Source organism: Papio anubis, chromosome 15, assembly GCF_008728515.1.
Source record: "Papio anubis isolate 15944 chromosome 15, Panubis1.0, whole genome shotgun sequence".
NCBI classification, from domain to species: Eukaryota; Metazoa; Chordata; class Mammalia; order Primates; family Cercopithecidae; genus Papio; species Papio anubis.
Genome location: NC_044990.1, coordinates 90,281,677 through 90,297,637, shown reverse-complemented (window position 1 = coordinate 90,297,637; position 15,961 = coordinate 90,281,677). Strand labels below are relative to the sequence as shown.

At 43.5% G+C, this 15,961-nt stretch overlaps 2 protein-coding genes across 8 annotated transcripts in view; one reads left to right on the top strand and one right to left on the bottom strand.

Moving 5' to 3' along the window:
* SPACA7 (sperm acrosome associated 7) overlaps window positions 1–6,979 on the bottom strand; it is a 29,905-nt gene extending 22,926 nt beyond the window's left edge. For 3 of the 5 annotated variants that reach the window (XM_021929815.2, XM_021929816.2, XM_021929817.2), the window contains exons 1-2: window positions 6,777–6,979; window positions 4,540–4,628 (exon numbers count right to left, since the gene is read on the bottom strand). In XM_021929815.2, coding sequence (XP_021785507.2) covers window positions 4,540–4,628; window positions 6,777–6,967 — 280 coding nt within the window. In that variant the 5' untranslated portion in view covers window positions 6,968–6,979. The remainder of the gene's footprint in view (window positions 1–4,539; window positions 4,629–6,776) is intronic. The other 2 variants (XM_009192252.3, XM_003914085.4) reach the window with 2 other exon arrangements.
* A 546-nt stretch (window positions 6,980–7,525) lies between these two features.
* LOC103879492 (LIM domain-containing protein A-like) overlaps window positions 7,526–15,961 on the top strand; it is a 29,474-nt gene continuing 21,038 nt past the window's right edge. For 2 of the 3 annotated variants that reach the window (XM_021929814.2, XM_021929812.2), the window contains exons 1-2: window positions 7,526–8,879; window positions 10,931–11,700. The gene's annotated coding sequence lies outside the window, so the exon portion shown is untranslated. The remainder of the gene's footprint in view (window positions 8,880–10,930; window positions 11,701–15,961) is intronic. The other variant, XM_021929813.2, reaches the window with a different exon arrangement.

Sequence of the window (15,961 nt, the reverse complement as noted above, 5' to 3'; positions counted from 1 at the left end):
ATGGGCATGGCTCTTCCGTTTATTGAAACCCCTTCTAAAACCCTCCTGACCCTCCCCACTGTGGTGCTGGCTCTGCTCCTCTCCTTTTTGCCATACTTTGCAAGGACCATACAGAGTGGCCATGGCCCAGATCTCCCCAAACTGGCTCCCGGAGTTCTCCCCTCTCCGTAGTCTCTGCCCCCGAGTTCTCCTCACACCATCCCATCTCTCTTAGCCCCCTTGCACCTTGCATGTGTCCCCCTGGGCCTCCACTCCTCCCCCCACCCCCATTACACCCTTCTCTTCCCACTCAGCCGCTTGACTCCCAACAGTCCCTGGAGCTTTATGGACCCAGACATCTCCAGATCAACTACCTGATCTGAGGCTGAGAAGGAAAAGACCAACTGGAAGCAGATGGGACATTTTACCTACTCAGTGAAGGCTCTGACAACTCCAGATGGCTGCCCCAGTCACAGCCTCTGTAAGATTAAATAATATCAGGGGAAAAGAAAGGCTTAAGACTCCCCTTCACAAATGGTGGTTAAGAAAGAAAAATCCCATTTTGTCAGAAACATAATTCAGATAAAAATATAGAATGGAAATAAACCAGTGAGTTTTGTGTTACTGTGTTTCCGGACTCATGGCTAAAATTTAAGAATGAAGCCGTGCAATCACTGTTTTCCTGTGTCTGTCTGTATGTGTACGTACCTATGTTACATATATGTGATATTTTTCTACCTCTGAATGGTACTGCCAAAGTAATTATAAAATTCCTTGAAGGAGTTCTATTCAAATTGGCTTAGAGAAAAAAGATGTGCTTGATTAAATATTCCTAGGGCTCCCAGAAAGAGAGGAAGAACCCAAATGTTTTTCAAGTTTACTTTACTAGGATGGTTGATATATAAAGCTAGTTTGAGATTGTTTGTTAAATAAAGACAGTATGTCTTTGGAGTTTTCAGCTATAGATGTAATGAGGACATAATTTTATTCTGCTTGGGTTACTAGCCAAATAAACTTAAAAATAGTTAACAGGGAAATAACTGGAAATGATGGTAGCTTTATTTGGTGTCGTAGTGAAACCACCTTTGTAAAATTATGACTGAGACAGTGAAAGAGATTTAACAGGCTCCATCTTGCTTTTAACCTCCAAGCTGTCCTTGTTTATTCCTGGGCATAGGCTGAACTAACTATGGGAGAAGGTTTATAGTTTATAGTATAAATAAAGACGGTAACAGCCCTTTCCCAAAGCAAACCTCCTTCTTGCTTGGGGACTAGATTGCCTTTGTAAGACTAACGTTAGCCATGAGATTAGAAATTATGGTTTAGGAGTCATGCAGCTGGAGGCTACAAGATTCTGACCCTCCCTAAACTGCTCCTAAGATCAGTGCTTGAGAGATTTTGCAGACCCTGCACCTGATGGCTCCACACAGATGGATAAAGTGGCTCATCTGATCTTGTGACCCCCGCCCAGGAACTGACTCAGTACAAGAAGACAGCTTTGACTCCCTATGATTTCATCCCTGACCAGTCAGCACTCCTGGCTCACTGGCTTCCCCCCACCCACCAAGTTATTCTTAAAAACTCTGTTTCCCGAATGCTCGGGGAGACTGATTTGAGTGATAATGAAACTCTGGTCTCCCACACAGCCGGCTCTGTGTGGATTACTCTTTCTCTATTGCAATTCCCCTGTCTTAATGAATTGGCTCTGCCTGGGCAGGGGCCAGGTAAACCCCTTGGGAAGTTACACAATAGTGTGTCTGCTTTTTTTGGAGAGGGGACAGGGTCTCATTCTGTCAGCCAGGCTGGAGTGCAGGGGCGTGATCATGGCTCACTGCAGCCTTGACCTCCTGGGCTCAGGTGATCTTCCCATCTGAGCCTCCCAAGTAGCCAGAACTAAAGGCACGTGCCAGCACACCCTGCTAATTTCTGCAATTTTTTTTTGTAGAGATGGGGTTTCACCATGTTTCCCAGGCTGGTTTTAAATTCCTGGGCTCAAGTGATCCACCAGCCTTAACCTCTCAAAGTGCTGGGATTAGAGGTGTGAGCCACTGCACCCAGCCTGTGTTTGCCTTTTGAAAACAGTTTCTAAACATCTTTTTGGTGACTCATAACCCTGGCGTTATGATCAGTTAAGTAAAACAAGAGTTTCATGAATAATTTTTAAATAAGATAACCTATTGAAACACTCAGTACCAAGCACAAGTTTATATACTTTTGACTTTTTATTTTATATGGTACAGAGAGACTAAATGTATTTGAGTCTGTTAACAAAAGTTGTTTTTGCTGCCTTGAAAAATTATGCTGTAGATAAATATATCTCTAAAAATTGTAAGATGGTATAGTCATACAATTTGCTACTTTGTTACAGAATGCTACATGTGACAGACAATTCCCAACTGTCTACTCCTAGTTTTCTCTGTTGAACATTGAAATCAACATAATCAACATGTGTAATTAAAACTACTAGAAATAATGAGGGTGAAGAAAAACAACTTCCTGTGCAAAGTACAAAGGAAAGTAGGATCTGTTTTTGATAAGAAAGCGTATGTGATATGAAGAATGTGTTTCTGTTGAAGAAAAAGGTGAGTAATTTTGTCCTAAAGTGGTTTAAAGGTAGTTTTTTCAGGAAGAGAAAAAAACGGACAAAATGCGTAAATGAGTATGGAAAGATGTGACGAGTCTCTGAGAAAAAAGAGAGAGAGAAACATCTTATGTGGTCAAGATACACTAAGAGTAAATGAATTTTATGATAAGATGTTATAGATGAGCTTTAGCATCAATAGCGGAGGGATGCAGTACTGGAGTTTGATTTTCTTTCTCTGCTAAAAGGCCAAAGTTTTCTTGAATTATTGGTCTGTTCTGTTTTTTTTTTTTTTTTTTTTTTTTTTTTTGATAGTTTGCTCTTGTTGCCTCAGCTGGAGTGCAATGGCGCAATCTTGGCTCACTGCAACCTCCACTTCCTGGGTCCGAGTGATTCTCCTGCCTCAGCCTCCCAAGTCGCTGGGATTAGAGGCAGGCACCACCACGTCTGGCTAATTCTGTAGAGATGAGGTTTCACCACGTTGGTCAGACTGGTCTCAAAATACTGACCTCAGATTATCCGCCAATGTTGGCCTCCCAAAGTGCTGGGGTTACAGGCGTGAGCCACGGCGCCAGGCCTGTTCTGTTCTTAGTAAGAGATTGTAAGAGGCACTTTTTTCTTACCTGTTGGGTAGTCTTAAAAGGAAACAAAGATTCTGTGTCTTATCAAATATTTCCGGTGTTTCATGTTATCTTTATCATGTTTTTGATCACTTAAGAAAACTGAGTCTCCTCAATATTAAAAGAGTTAAATTGTTTTAAAAACCATGCCACTTCCTATATTTTCTTTAAAAATTATTTATTGTCATTTAACTTAAATGGATAACTACCATTTCATAGTAACTTATGATCCTATTTAACCAAATATTCAAACCTTTTGTAATTTTTGACAACTTCATCCAAGCCAAATTCTACATGAAGAATTTTGGCCTCAAACTAATTTTGAGATTTCCCAGAGGACCACGAGAAAATCTCACAGGATTTGTTCTTTCACTGGTGAAAAGAGAGATGTTAAACTAATTAGCTTTATTTGATACGTAAATTCATAAAAAGCATTGTCAAATAAGAAGGGTTGTTTAACATTCTTTATACTATGTTTGTATGTGTATATGTTATAAGTGTTTCAGAAATTGTATAAAATTCCTAGAAATTTTCGCTGTCCTTACTGTCCATGATATGTCCTGGTATAAAGTTATGAGTCACAATTTCCATTATTATTGTCTTGTAATGTTGTATGTCACAGAAACAACCAAATTTCCTTGTCAATTGCAGCATAATGAACTCTCATCAGATTTTTAACCATGGCCATTTTATGCATTTTATGTCTTTTGTCCTTCAAGACAATTATTGTTTTATGCTGATGCTTTTTTGAAAGCTTTTGCAATCAGCTACAATCCAAAAATTCTTTGTCTTCAAGGAGATTTTTAGGTAAGACTCTGCCAAGTACGCTGAAGTAAGGTTTCTGATGCCTCTAAGATTGCGCCATTAGACCGGACTTTTCCAGAACTGAGGGAGAAACGGACGGATTTGTAAACCTGCTAACCCAAGATCAAGTAGAACAAGAATTAATTATGTGGGACTTAATGTGGGGACAATTATATTTTTCTGAATTTCCTTTGAAATGTTTCTGGTTTTTTAATGTTTTGTTTTTCAGATTTAAAGGACTCTCTGCTTGTGGTTTCTCTTAGGCTGTGTGTAACTGACAGCAATTTGGTCATTGCACTTTCATAAACAAAAACGAAGCATTTTTATTTTTTGTCCCACTCTAGAATTCGGATATTATGATTTTCAGGACCATATAATTGTTTGCATAAGTTTAATATAAATTGATTCTCCTTTAAACAGGACATGATTGGAAACATTGGTCATATTACCAAGGCTTTGACTGGAATGTCATATTTGAGATTGATACATAGAATCAAATGTGAGCAGACAGTTTTTAAAAACTGAGGTTGATTTGATGGAGTTGGAGAAACTGACCTGCTACCTGGCTCACAGAGTCCCCCTCCCACAGGTGAGTGAAGAAGGTCATTTTCTGGCAGATCCAAGAATTTTGGGAGCGTCGAGACCTTTGGAAGAGAGAAATTCACCCAAGTCTTTAGGTACCACATGTGAAGTCTGATGGTGAGTTTTTGGCCGGGCTTCCTAGCCTCAAAAAGCTTTTAAAAAAGCTAATCTGAGATTCCTTGCACAAAGCTCCAGCGAAGAAAACTCAATTTATGTGGTCCATTACCATTCTTGCTGCACTCACGTAAATAACCAGACCAACTCTTGTAAGATGTGGTATAGTTTTGAGATAAGAATAGCATTACTTTGGTTACCTGGATCAAAAAAAGGGGGTGACTATAGAGCCATAGTTTATGTTTTAATGAAAAATGGTAGCACACCCTTGTGAGTTATAACCCTGTGTATTCTACTTTTTTTAACTTTTTGATGAACTCCAGCTTACTTTCTACTTTGTTATCTACCTGTAAACTGGACTGGATTCTTCTAGAGTCCTTCAATGTCCCCAGGCTAACATTTCCAGTCTTTCTTCTGCCCTCCTGACTGGGTGTTACTGAGAACTAAAGTTTGACAACGCAGGCCTTCTGTGGGACCATCTGGAAAGGCTGAGCTGGACACATCCACGCTCTGCCCCCAGCATAACCATGACTGTGGCTCTGATGGTCATGATGCCACCAAGGACATGCCCCCTGCAAACTAGGAAATCCATCCTTGCCCCATCGGTTGAAGATACCTTGAGCTCAGCATCCACAAATCTTCTCAACAGACTGCCCTTTGGATTTGGGAACTGCGTTTCCAACTATCAGTCTTTGTTTTTCTTCTCTTTTTCGTAGACATTCCCCTCATTAAATTCCTGACTACTTGTACCATCCAGCAAATATCCTCCACTAGATGAAAAATGGACTTACCTTGTTCAAAGGGAAAGGGAATGTCTCTTCTTTCTGGAATAAGAGGAGGGAATGAGACAGCCTTGCTCCTTGACTTGCCTCATGCCAGACTCTGCGGAGTCTCCTCTTTGACTTGGCCTTTACCCTAGCTTCTGTCTTTGTCTGCTTTTCCCCATGTTTAGTAGGAATCCTGTGAAGTCTTTTAGTGGAAATCCCCTAGTCTTGGCCTGCTCACCCTTGATATCTGATCAAATTCCTCACCCTCCATCTTTGATTATTTTATCATCTTGGCTTCCTTTCAGGCCTGGCTTCCTGTTTGGCCAAACAAAATATGCACAATAATTGAAGCTGAGGGTGACTACATGGAGGTTCATGATATTCTTCCAAGTTAGAAATTTTCCATGATAAAATGTTAATATAAGTAACATATGCAACTCTCTCATGGACGTCTAGATTTTAAAAGGTCTTCAAAGATAGCAGACCTTTGTGTCCTGTTGTAAGGAGAATTAATTTTTATTAAACTTATGCAAACAATTAGATGGTCCTGAAAATCATCATATTCAAATTCTAGAGTAATCAGGTGGGACAAAAAATATAAATGTTTCATTTTGTTTATAAAAGTCCTCCTGGCCTTTGCTAAATCAGTTTAGCAAAGAATTCTCCTACCTCTTAGTTCATCCACTGACCCACCCTGACCCTTGGCTACAATTCTCCACTTTCCCTGTATTTGGAGTTGAGCCCACTCCCTGCTCACACCACGGTAGTAGCCCCCTTTGAATAAAGTCTGCCTGCCCATCTTTAACAAGCATCACAAATATCTTTTAACTGGTGTGAGCTGCAAGAAAGGCTTTTGGTAATTGTGCTAGTGTGATTATGACATGGTGGATAATGCTTTCATCTCTTAACAAGAAAATGTTTTACATGAGGTGGTAAGACATCTGGGACATTGCTAAAATACTCCCCAAACAAGAAAAGTGTGTGCATGTGGCGTGGGGTGTGTGTGTGTGTGTGTGTGTGTGTGTAGAAAAAAACAAAATATGCACAATAATTGAACCTGAGGGTGATTACATGAAGGTTCATGACATTCTTCCCAGTTAGAAATTTTCCGTAATAAAAAGTTAAAATAAGTAACATATGCAACTTTCCTATGGGCATCTAGATTTTAAAAGGTCTTCAAAGATAGAAAGACTTTTCAGCTACATTCATTCCCCAAGGAATAAATGGTAAATTCATGTAGGTTGGGAATAAGTGGAACCCATGGGAGAAGAGGCTGCCGCCCACCTGGTTCAGTTCTCTTTCTGCTGAGCCATCCCTGCAGGGCCCTACCTGGAGTCGCAATTCTCGGCCGGAGCTCGGTTTCTTGCCAGCAGCACAGCAGGAGGACAAAGCAGAGGGTCCCTTCTCCCTGGTTCACTGCCATGCTCCCTCCAGCTGAAGGCGAAGGACGTCCTGAAGGTTGGCAGTTTCCCACCCTTGGTCTCCAGGACACTGTGGAATGTCAGGACCTGTGACATCATGACTAGGAAGGGAGCTAGGGTCCTGCCCTGGTGGGGAGGTCATGTCCAGGGACCTGTGACATCACGACCAGGAAGGGAGTTGGCATCTTGCCTGGGGTGGGCAGGGTTTCTGTCCAGAGTCTGTGACTGGTCTGAAGGTAACAGAGATCCTCTCCACTCTTTCTTATTGCCTGTTCTGGTGACTTTCTCTGTCCTGAGCACCCTGAGGACTGAAGGGGTAGATACTAATTAGAACTCTAAGTGCCAGTGGCCAAAAGCCAACAAAATCTGCTCCCATGGAAAGAGGCAAATTTGAAGGATGCCAGAGAGTTCATTGAATTATAGAGCAAGTGCCAGAACCGACAGATCCAGAGGATCTAATCACCTCTTAAAGGCCCCTTGAAGAACACAGCCTTGAAGAACAGAGACTCATGGCCCCATGTCCCCTCCCATCCTCCTCTGCCCTCAAAATTCCAGGACTGTGAAGAACAGGAGACAGATGACCCAGGTTACAGCCTCCTTTCCCCCACACCTTCTTTCTCAGCATCAGCCCCAATCTCTCCCTAGCAGTGAGACTTTAATCATGAGAGGAGAACATGGTTGCATTTCCACGTTATCATCCTCCCAGCTCGATCTCCTAGACTTTCTAGAGCTTTCTCCATCAGTGCAGTGACAAAACCCCAAAGGAGTCACTCTGGTTGGCTCCCCTGGATCCCACCTCACCCCTGGACTGACTCCTACATCCAGGGCTCAGAGTGGGGCAGCTGGCCTAGACTCCGCTGGTGGCGGGGTCCCGGGTGAACAGCCCTCAGATCCCAGCTCCATAGTGGAGAAGGCTGGCGTTTGTCTGTTCCCACACTGCTATAAAGAACTTCCCTGAGACTGGGTAATTTATAAAGAAAAGAGATTAAATTGACTCACAGTTCTGCATGGCTGGGGAGGCCTCAGGAAACTTACAGTCATGATGGAAGGGGACTCAGCTGCCTTCTTCACAAGACGGCAGGAGAGAGAGAGTACATGAAGAAGAAGCTGTCAAACACTTACAAAACCATCAGCTCTAGTGAGAACTCACTTCTTATCATGAGAACAGCATGCGGGAATCTACTCCCATGATCACATCGCCTCCCACCAAGTCCTTCCCTCAACAGGTGGGATTGTGAGGATTATAATTCAAGATGATGCTTGGGTGAGGACACAGAGCCAAACCATATCAGCTGGGGTCCTGGACGCACAAGACTGACAATGTCCCCAAGGCCTGGCAGGACCCCAAGGATGGCTGAGCCACCATGGATCTCTGGCTCTGTAATTTTTATTGCTGGTATGGGAATCCACAGCACATTTTTGCTCAGGGTTTCCTCTTGATAGACGCAGGGGTGGCCAATCTACCTCAAGGCGTGGGGAGGATATTTCACATTTTCAGCGTGTCCATAAAGGCGCACTAAGCATGGTTGCCATTTGCAGAAACCCAGTGGGTTCCAAGTCCCACTCTGAGTTAATGAATGGTCCAAGTGAGACGCTCGCTTCTATAACCCAGGCTCTTGCTACTCAAAGTGTCGTTCTGGGGCCAGTAGCATGGGCCTAAGAGGCTGAATGTACAAACGGACGGCAGCCAGAGCTCCCATGACAGCAGAAGCCTGCACCGCTGCCTGTCAAATGACACCCACTGCACCAAGGAGGGATGTCTGGCTAAGGCAGGCCAGGGACTTCTACCTCAGGGCAGAGGACGAGAAATTTGAGCAGGGCTGGGGGCAAGACCTTGTTGAGAAGAGGAGTCAGAGGAGCCTGGCTGGTTTGGTCGAGGAAGGAGTCATTGTCCAGGCTGCCCGAAGCTCGGTGACTTAATACAGCCCATGTGTGATTGCTCACAGCCTCGTGGGTTGGCTCTGGTGGCTGCTGGCCTAGTGTGGCCTCATGGACATGTCTGGGGCCTCAGGTAGGATGATGGGGCTTGGGATGGCTGAGGCTTCCCTCCATGTGCTCTCTTGGCCTCTGGCAGGCAGCCTGGGCTTGGTCACAGCAGAAAGGAGAGAAAGCCTCGATGCAAACAAGCCTTTTCTTGCACCACATTTGCTAATGTCTCATCGGCCAAATGAGTCAAACTAATCCCAGATGCAGGAGTGGAGGAACAGATTTGAGCACTAAAATATGGTCGTCAGAGGCCGGGCGTGGTGGCTCACGCCTATAATCCCAGCACTTTGGGAGGCCGAGGCGGGCGAATCACGAGGTCAGGAGATCAAGACCATCCTGGCTAACACAGTGAAACCCCGTCTCTACTAAAAATACAAAAAAGTTAGCCGGGCATGGTGGTGGGCATCTGTAGTCCCAGCTACTTGGGAGGCTGAGGCAGGATAGTGGCGCAACCTTGGGGGGCGGAGCCTACAGTGAGCTGAGATTGTGCCACGGCACTCCAGCCCGGGCGACAGAGCAAGAATCTATCTCAAAAAAAAACAAAAAAAAAACCCAAAAAAACCCACACAATTATATATATATATGTATGTATAGTAGTCAGACTGGCTTAGTTCACAGAGCTCTGCCTGCCTTGTTTCATAGATTTGCTTAGCTAATTGGAAAGAAGAGGCTGGAGTGTCTGGTATGTGTTTTTAATCAGTTGCTTTATGAGATTCGGGTTTGGAGAATCTCTCACCAACCCTTGGGAGGTTGGTGGCAAATTTATTTTTCTTATTCTCTGCTGTCTTTTAGCAACAATTTTACACATAATTCCCTTTGCATTTGTATTTGCATGCAACATTAAAACCAGAAGGGAATTTAATAAATTAATCTATTTATACCAGTTTCTTTGAATGGGGACTTTAATTCATTTGCATAACTGTCATAGCAGCGGCATATGACTCCTAGAAGTTTTCTTCTCCATGGTTGCACTTCAGTTGAGAGATTGTCTCTGTCATATGCCAATAGAGATTTGTTTCCTGCATCTTCCAGGGGAAAGAGGAAAGAGCTCTTTATGACTCTTTTTAAATAAACTGGCTTTCCTTATTTTTATCATTTATTATCACTTATTATTATCATTTTAATTTTTGGAAATGTAAACATTTTAAAAATTAAAAGAAAAATGCAAGGCCAGGTCCAGTGGCTCACACCTGTTATCCTGGCACTTTGGGTGGCCGAGGTGGGTGGATCTCTTGAGCCTGAGAGTTTAAGACCAGCCTGGGCAACAGAACAAAACGTCATCTCTACAACGAATACAAAAAGTAGCCAGGCATGGTGGTAAATGTCTGCAGTCCCAGCTACTCAGAAGGCCAAGGTAGGAGGATCACCTGACCTTGGGGAGGCAGAGGCTGTAGTGAGCTGTGATTGTGCCACTGCACTCTAGCCTTGGCACCAGAGTGAGACTGTATCTCAGAAAAACATTTTTAAAAAGCTGGGTGCGGTGGCTCATGCCTGTAATCCCAACACTTTAGGAGGTGTGGATCACCTGAGGTCAGGATTTCGAGACCAGCCTGACCAATATGGTGAAACCCTGTGTCTACTAAAAATACAAAAATTAGCTGGGTGTGGTGGCATGCACCTGTAGTCTCAGCTACTTAGAAGACTGAGGTAGGAGGATCACCTGACCTTGGGGAGGCAGAGGCTGTAGTGAGCTGTGATTATATCACTGCACTCTAGCCTGGGCAACAGAGTGAGACCCCATTTCACACACACACACACACACACACACACACACACACACACACAGAAAAACCAAAACAAAACAAGAAAAATGCAAACATACTTAGTTCCATTGTCCACAATTAACACTGTTAGTATCTTAGAATATTTGCCTTTGATGTTTTTAGCTTTTGAAAAATCATGTTTTTGTTTTTATAAATACTGTAATCATGCTTACTCACTGTAGAGAACTTAAGCGATGAAACTATAAAAAGGTGAAAATTTAAAAATGACCCCAGTTGCCCCGCAGCCATGACCACCATGAACATCAGGTTAACATCGTGGCAGACGCCTCTCCATTTCTGTTTACGTGCACAGGCTGCTGAGTGTGTGGGAAGATAGACATGGTGTGAGGAGCTCTTCTGTGGGTGCAAACACCTGCGGGATGGATGGACGTAAGGTCATAAAGGTGGGAACACACCACCTCCCTCCTGCAACAAAAATAATTCATCAAATTTACTCAGATTTAATGGAGGGAGAAAAACCTGAAGCACAACTGAAGGAACCGGTGAACGTCCAGTATTTCCTCACTATGAGTCGTTCGTTGCTCAGAGCTCTTTCTAAGGAGAGGAGGGGAGACTCTGGGGAAAAACGTAGGTATTTGGAGTCAATGCATTTTTTTAAAACATGTACATGTTTCACTTTTACACAGCAACAGCGAACTTCCTGATCTGAAATAGGAGGACGGCTTCACTCTCCCTTCCTCTCACTTCCCTTCTACTCACTGTGTGCGTGTTTTCTTTTGATTCAGTGCTAATTGGCCATGAACGTCTTGTTTCCCCTAAGAAGAGCTCAGGAATGTTCTTTCCCAGGACGTCTTCAGACCTGAGAACTTAGGTTGTTGACTTTAGAATCTAACAGTGACTGGGAGGGAAACAATATTCACGGGTCAGTCCTCCTCCCCCAAGAGTTGTTACAGTTTCCCCGTTGCAGATCCTGAGTGCTGTGTGGAGTGCTCTGTGGGCCACCTGAGATGGACCCCCTCTTGCAGATGATCTGCTTTGGCTGTGTGAAGACCGATGTTTTAAGCAGCTGAATTAGGATTTACCTTGGCGTTTCTGTTCTCTGTTAAACTTCCCAGGAAGAAGGTATGTCCTTTTGATCTGCAGACCCAATCTTTATTCACTTCAGGTACTTTTTAATCTCATGTCTTTGAATATGTCATCAGTCCATCTCTCTGGTTCTCTACCCTGGGGCACCTGTTTTGTTACACTGGACCTTCTCCAGATGGTCCTTAACCATTAGCTGTCTTCCTTAACCATTAGCTTTTCCTTAATTGCTATAACCCTCTTGTCTTCAAAAAAAAAAAAAAAAAAATCTGTATTCACTGTGTTCTTATCTGTGGTAATAATTTCTAGAGGTATTTATTTTGTTTCTTGCTGCTTCTGTCATTATATCATCGCTGTTTATAACATTGTAGGTCCTCAATGTATTTCAATAACTTCATTTTCATCCAATTCTATTTTGTGTGTGTAAAATCTCACCTTTGAGCTTTTCTATAGCTTGCCGGTTATTCCATAGCTTTCTGCCTTTAGAGTTGGTTTTCTTTTGTGTTGTTATTTTGGTGTGTCTTTTGCTTGGTGTTCCTTTATTTTATAGAGATCTGTTTTAGTATGTTTGCAGAATTGCCATGTTTTTCTTCTCATCTCGCTTGTGTTTGGAAAGTTCTCCCAGATGTTCTGGTTGCTGGGAAAAGTGTTGAGCAACTACTTGTCCCTCCTCTAACTTTTTAAGGCTCAGTTTGTTTCCTCCCCACTCTCCTGTACACCCTGCTCTGAGCAAGCGTTTGAGGGCTGAGTCTGGTGGTGCTGGGGTGAGTGGTGCGAAGGAGAAACAAGTCTGTGTGTGGAGCGGGACAATCTCTGCAGGAATAGCGGGGCCTGTCTTCCCTCTGCTGGGATTTTGTTAAATGTAGTGAACCAAGGTCCATGCCACGGACTGAGGCTACACTCCATTTCCTTGTTTGCTGGGGGGTGGGGTGGGGCAGTACCTCAATCTGTGCAACCCTGGAGCCAAACTTCACTAGCATCAGCCCTTTAGGGCCCAAAGTGGTTCCAGATTCCAATGCTCATGTTATCTAGTTTTTTAAACCTTTATTTTTTCAGAAAGGACCCAAGTTTCAAGTTACAGTTTTAGAAGATTTGGGTAACTTTATTCATGCTCTTTTTGTTTTTTTCTGAGACAGGGTCTCACTCTGTCACCCAGGCTAGAGTGTGGTGGTGCGATTACAGCTCAGTGCAGCCTTGATGGATTAAAAAGATCCTCCTGCCTCGGCCTCCTGAGTAGCTGGAACCACAGGCACGCACCACCACACTGGCTAATTATTCATGCTCTTTAAAAGCCTTTTAATTATGAAATGATGACAGAGTCACAGGAAGTTGCAAAGAAATGTACAAGAAGGTCCTGCATGCCCTTTGCTCAGTTTACCCCATGTTTACATTCTACATAACTTAGTACAGTAGCAAAACCAGGTAAATGCAAATGGGCAAAATAGATTAGTATGTCGCAGTTCCTTCTGTTTTTTGTTGCACGCTAAAAATATATATATTTATATATTATTTATAAGTATATATTTAAATATATGATATATTTAATAAGTATATATAAAATAAGTAATAAGTACCTATGTTTAAATAATTACATATATTTAAATAAATAAGTATATATTTAAATATATATACACATTTCTTGAAATTCCTTGATATATACATATAAAGAACTATCAGGCAAAAGACAGACCAAAATAACATTACAGACGTCCCTCAACTTATGATGAGGTTACCTCCTGAAAAACCCATCATAAGTTGAAAATATCACAAGTCAAAAATGCATTCAATACACCTAATCATAGTTGGTAGTTTAGGTGATTAACCTACCAGATTAACCAGAGATTCCTAGCCTGACTTACTCAGAACACTTACGTTAGCCCATGGTTGGGTGAATCATCTCACATCAAGCCTATTTTATACTAAAGTGTTGAATACTGTACACAGGTGGGCATTTTGTAGACATGATGGGATGTGAAAACACAAAACAGAGTATCCAAAAATCTCTAGCAATACACAGAGCGGGCTGTTGACTTTCGTGATTCCCTGGCTGACTGGGGCTGCACCTGGCTGCCCCACAGGGCAAGGGAGTATCAGTAGCCCAGGAAAGGGTCAAAACTCACAGTGCGGTTTCTGCTGAATGTGGATGGCTTTTGTTTCATCATAAAGTCAGACAGTTGTGAGATGAAGCTTCATACATCAGGGACTTTTTCTATTGGGGAAATGCACGTGTGTGGTTCTGTCATTTTATCGTGCGTAGATTTGTGTAACCACAGCTGCATTTGTTCCACATCCATGAGATCTCCGTCACACTGCCCTATACGTCCTCCCCCTGCCAGCACTCATGCCAAGACCAGCTCGGTCAGGGAGACCCTAACCCAGCGGCACTAGAGGAATTAAAGACACACAGAAATACAGAGGTGTAAAGTGGGAAATCAGGGGTCTTATAGCCTTCCGAGCTGAAAGCCCCAAACAGAGGTTTACCCACATATTTATGAACAGCAAGCCAGTCATTAGCATTGTTTCTATAGATATTAAATTGACTAAAAGTATCTCTTATGGGAAATGAAGGGATGGGCTGAATTAAAGGAATAGGTTGGGCTAGTTAACTGCAGCAGGAGCATGTCCTTAAGGCACGGATCACGCATGCTTAAGCGTAAACGTCTGTGGCTTAAGCATGCCTTTAAGCGGTTTTCCACCCCGGGCGGGCCTGGTGTTCCTTGCCCTCATTCCTGTAAACCCACAGCCTTCCAGCCTGGGCGTTAGAACCATTATGAACGTGTCACAGTGCTGCAGAGATTTTGTTTATGGCCAGTTTTGGGGCCAGTTTATGGCCAGATTTTGGGGGGCTTGCTCCCAACATACTCATCTGTTTTCCTTGTATGTAATTTTGTCGTGTGAGAATATCATACAGAAGGGTGGTTTCTCCGAGATGGGCTTTTCCTTCATTCTGCATAATGCCCTCGACATTGATCCAAGTTGCTGGCTGCATTGACAGTTCCTTTTCATGGCTGAGCGGCAGGCATTCCGTGGCATAACTGTACCACGCTTTGCTTACCTGTTCTTACGTTGAAGAACTCTTTGGTGCTTTCTAGTTTGAGGCTGTTTCAAATAAAGCTAATATAGACAACTGTGTATGGGTTTTGTGTGGACGTAAGTTTTCGCTCTCCCGGCGTGCATGCCTAGTGGTGCAATTGCTGGGTCGTGTGGCAAGTGTAGGTTCAGTTTTTCAGGAAAGTGCCCAACTATTTCCTGAGTCCCTCTTTCATTTTACATGGCCACCGGCAACATATGTGAAATCCGGCTTCTCACTGTCCTTGTCCCTATGTGCTATTGGCTGTATTTGCATTTCAGCTGTTTAATAGGAGTGTGGTGGCAATCTCGTGTGACCTTAATTTGCATTTCCCCAACGGCTGGCGACGCTCACATCTTGCATGCTTGCCACCTGTGCACCCTCTCGGCAACATGTCTGTTCACACCTGAACTAGTTTCCTGTTGCTTCTCTAACAAATTCCTGCAGATTTAGTGCCTTACAACAACAATGATTCATTCTCTTACCAGTTCTGAAAGCCGGAAGTCCAAATTGGGCCTCGAGACTAAAGCCAGGGTGCTGTCGGCTGCATTTCCTCTGGGGCTCTGGGGAATCTGGCTCCTCATCTCCTCTACCATCCGGAGGCTGCCCACATTTCTCCAGTAGCAAAGTCTCCCCATCTCCAGTTCTGCCTTCTGCCTTTCTCTTGATTTATAAAGACCTTGTGATTCCACTGGGTCCTGCGATGATTAAATGTATGTCAGCTTGGCTGGTACCCAGACATTTGGTCAAAAATTATTCTGGACTCGGTGCAGTGGCTCACACCTGTAATTCCAGCACTTTGGGAGGCTGAGACGGGTGGATCACCCGAGGTCAGGAGTTCGAGACCAGCTTGGCCAACATGGTGAAACCTTGTCTCTACTAAAAGTACAAAAATTTACTGGGCATGGTGGCACGCACCTGTAATCCCAGCTACTGTGGAGGCTGAGGCATGAGAATCACTTGAACCTGCGAGGTGGAGGTTGCAGTGAGCCACGATGCACCATTGCACTCCAGCCTGGGTGACAAGAGCAAAGCTCTGTCTCAAAAAAAAAAAAAAAATTATGCTGGATGTTTCCGTGATAAGACTTACATTTAAACTGGTGCTCTGTTCTTCTTCCATTGACTTGCTTTCGGCTTTTTGTTAAAAACCAGCTGGCCATGCGTGTGTGGGGCTATTTCTGGGCTCTCTCTGCTGTTTGGTTAATCTACGTGTTTATGCCTCTCCAATGC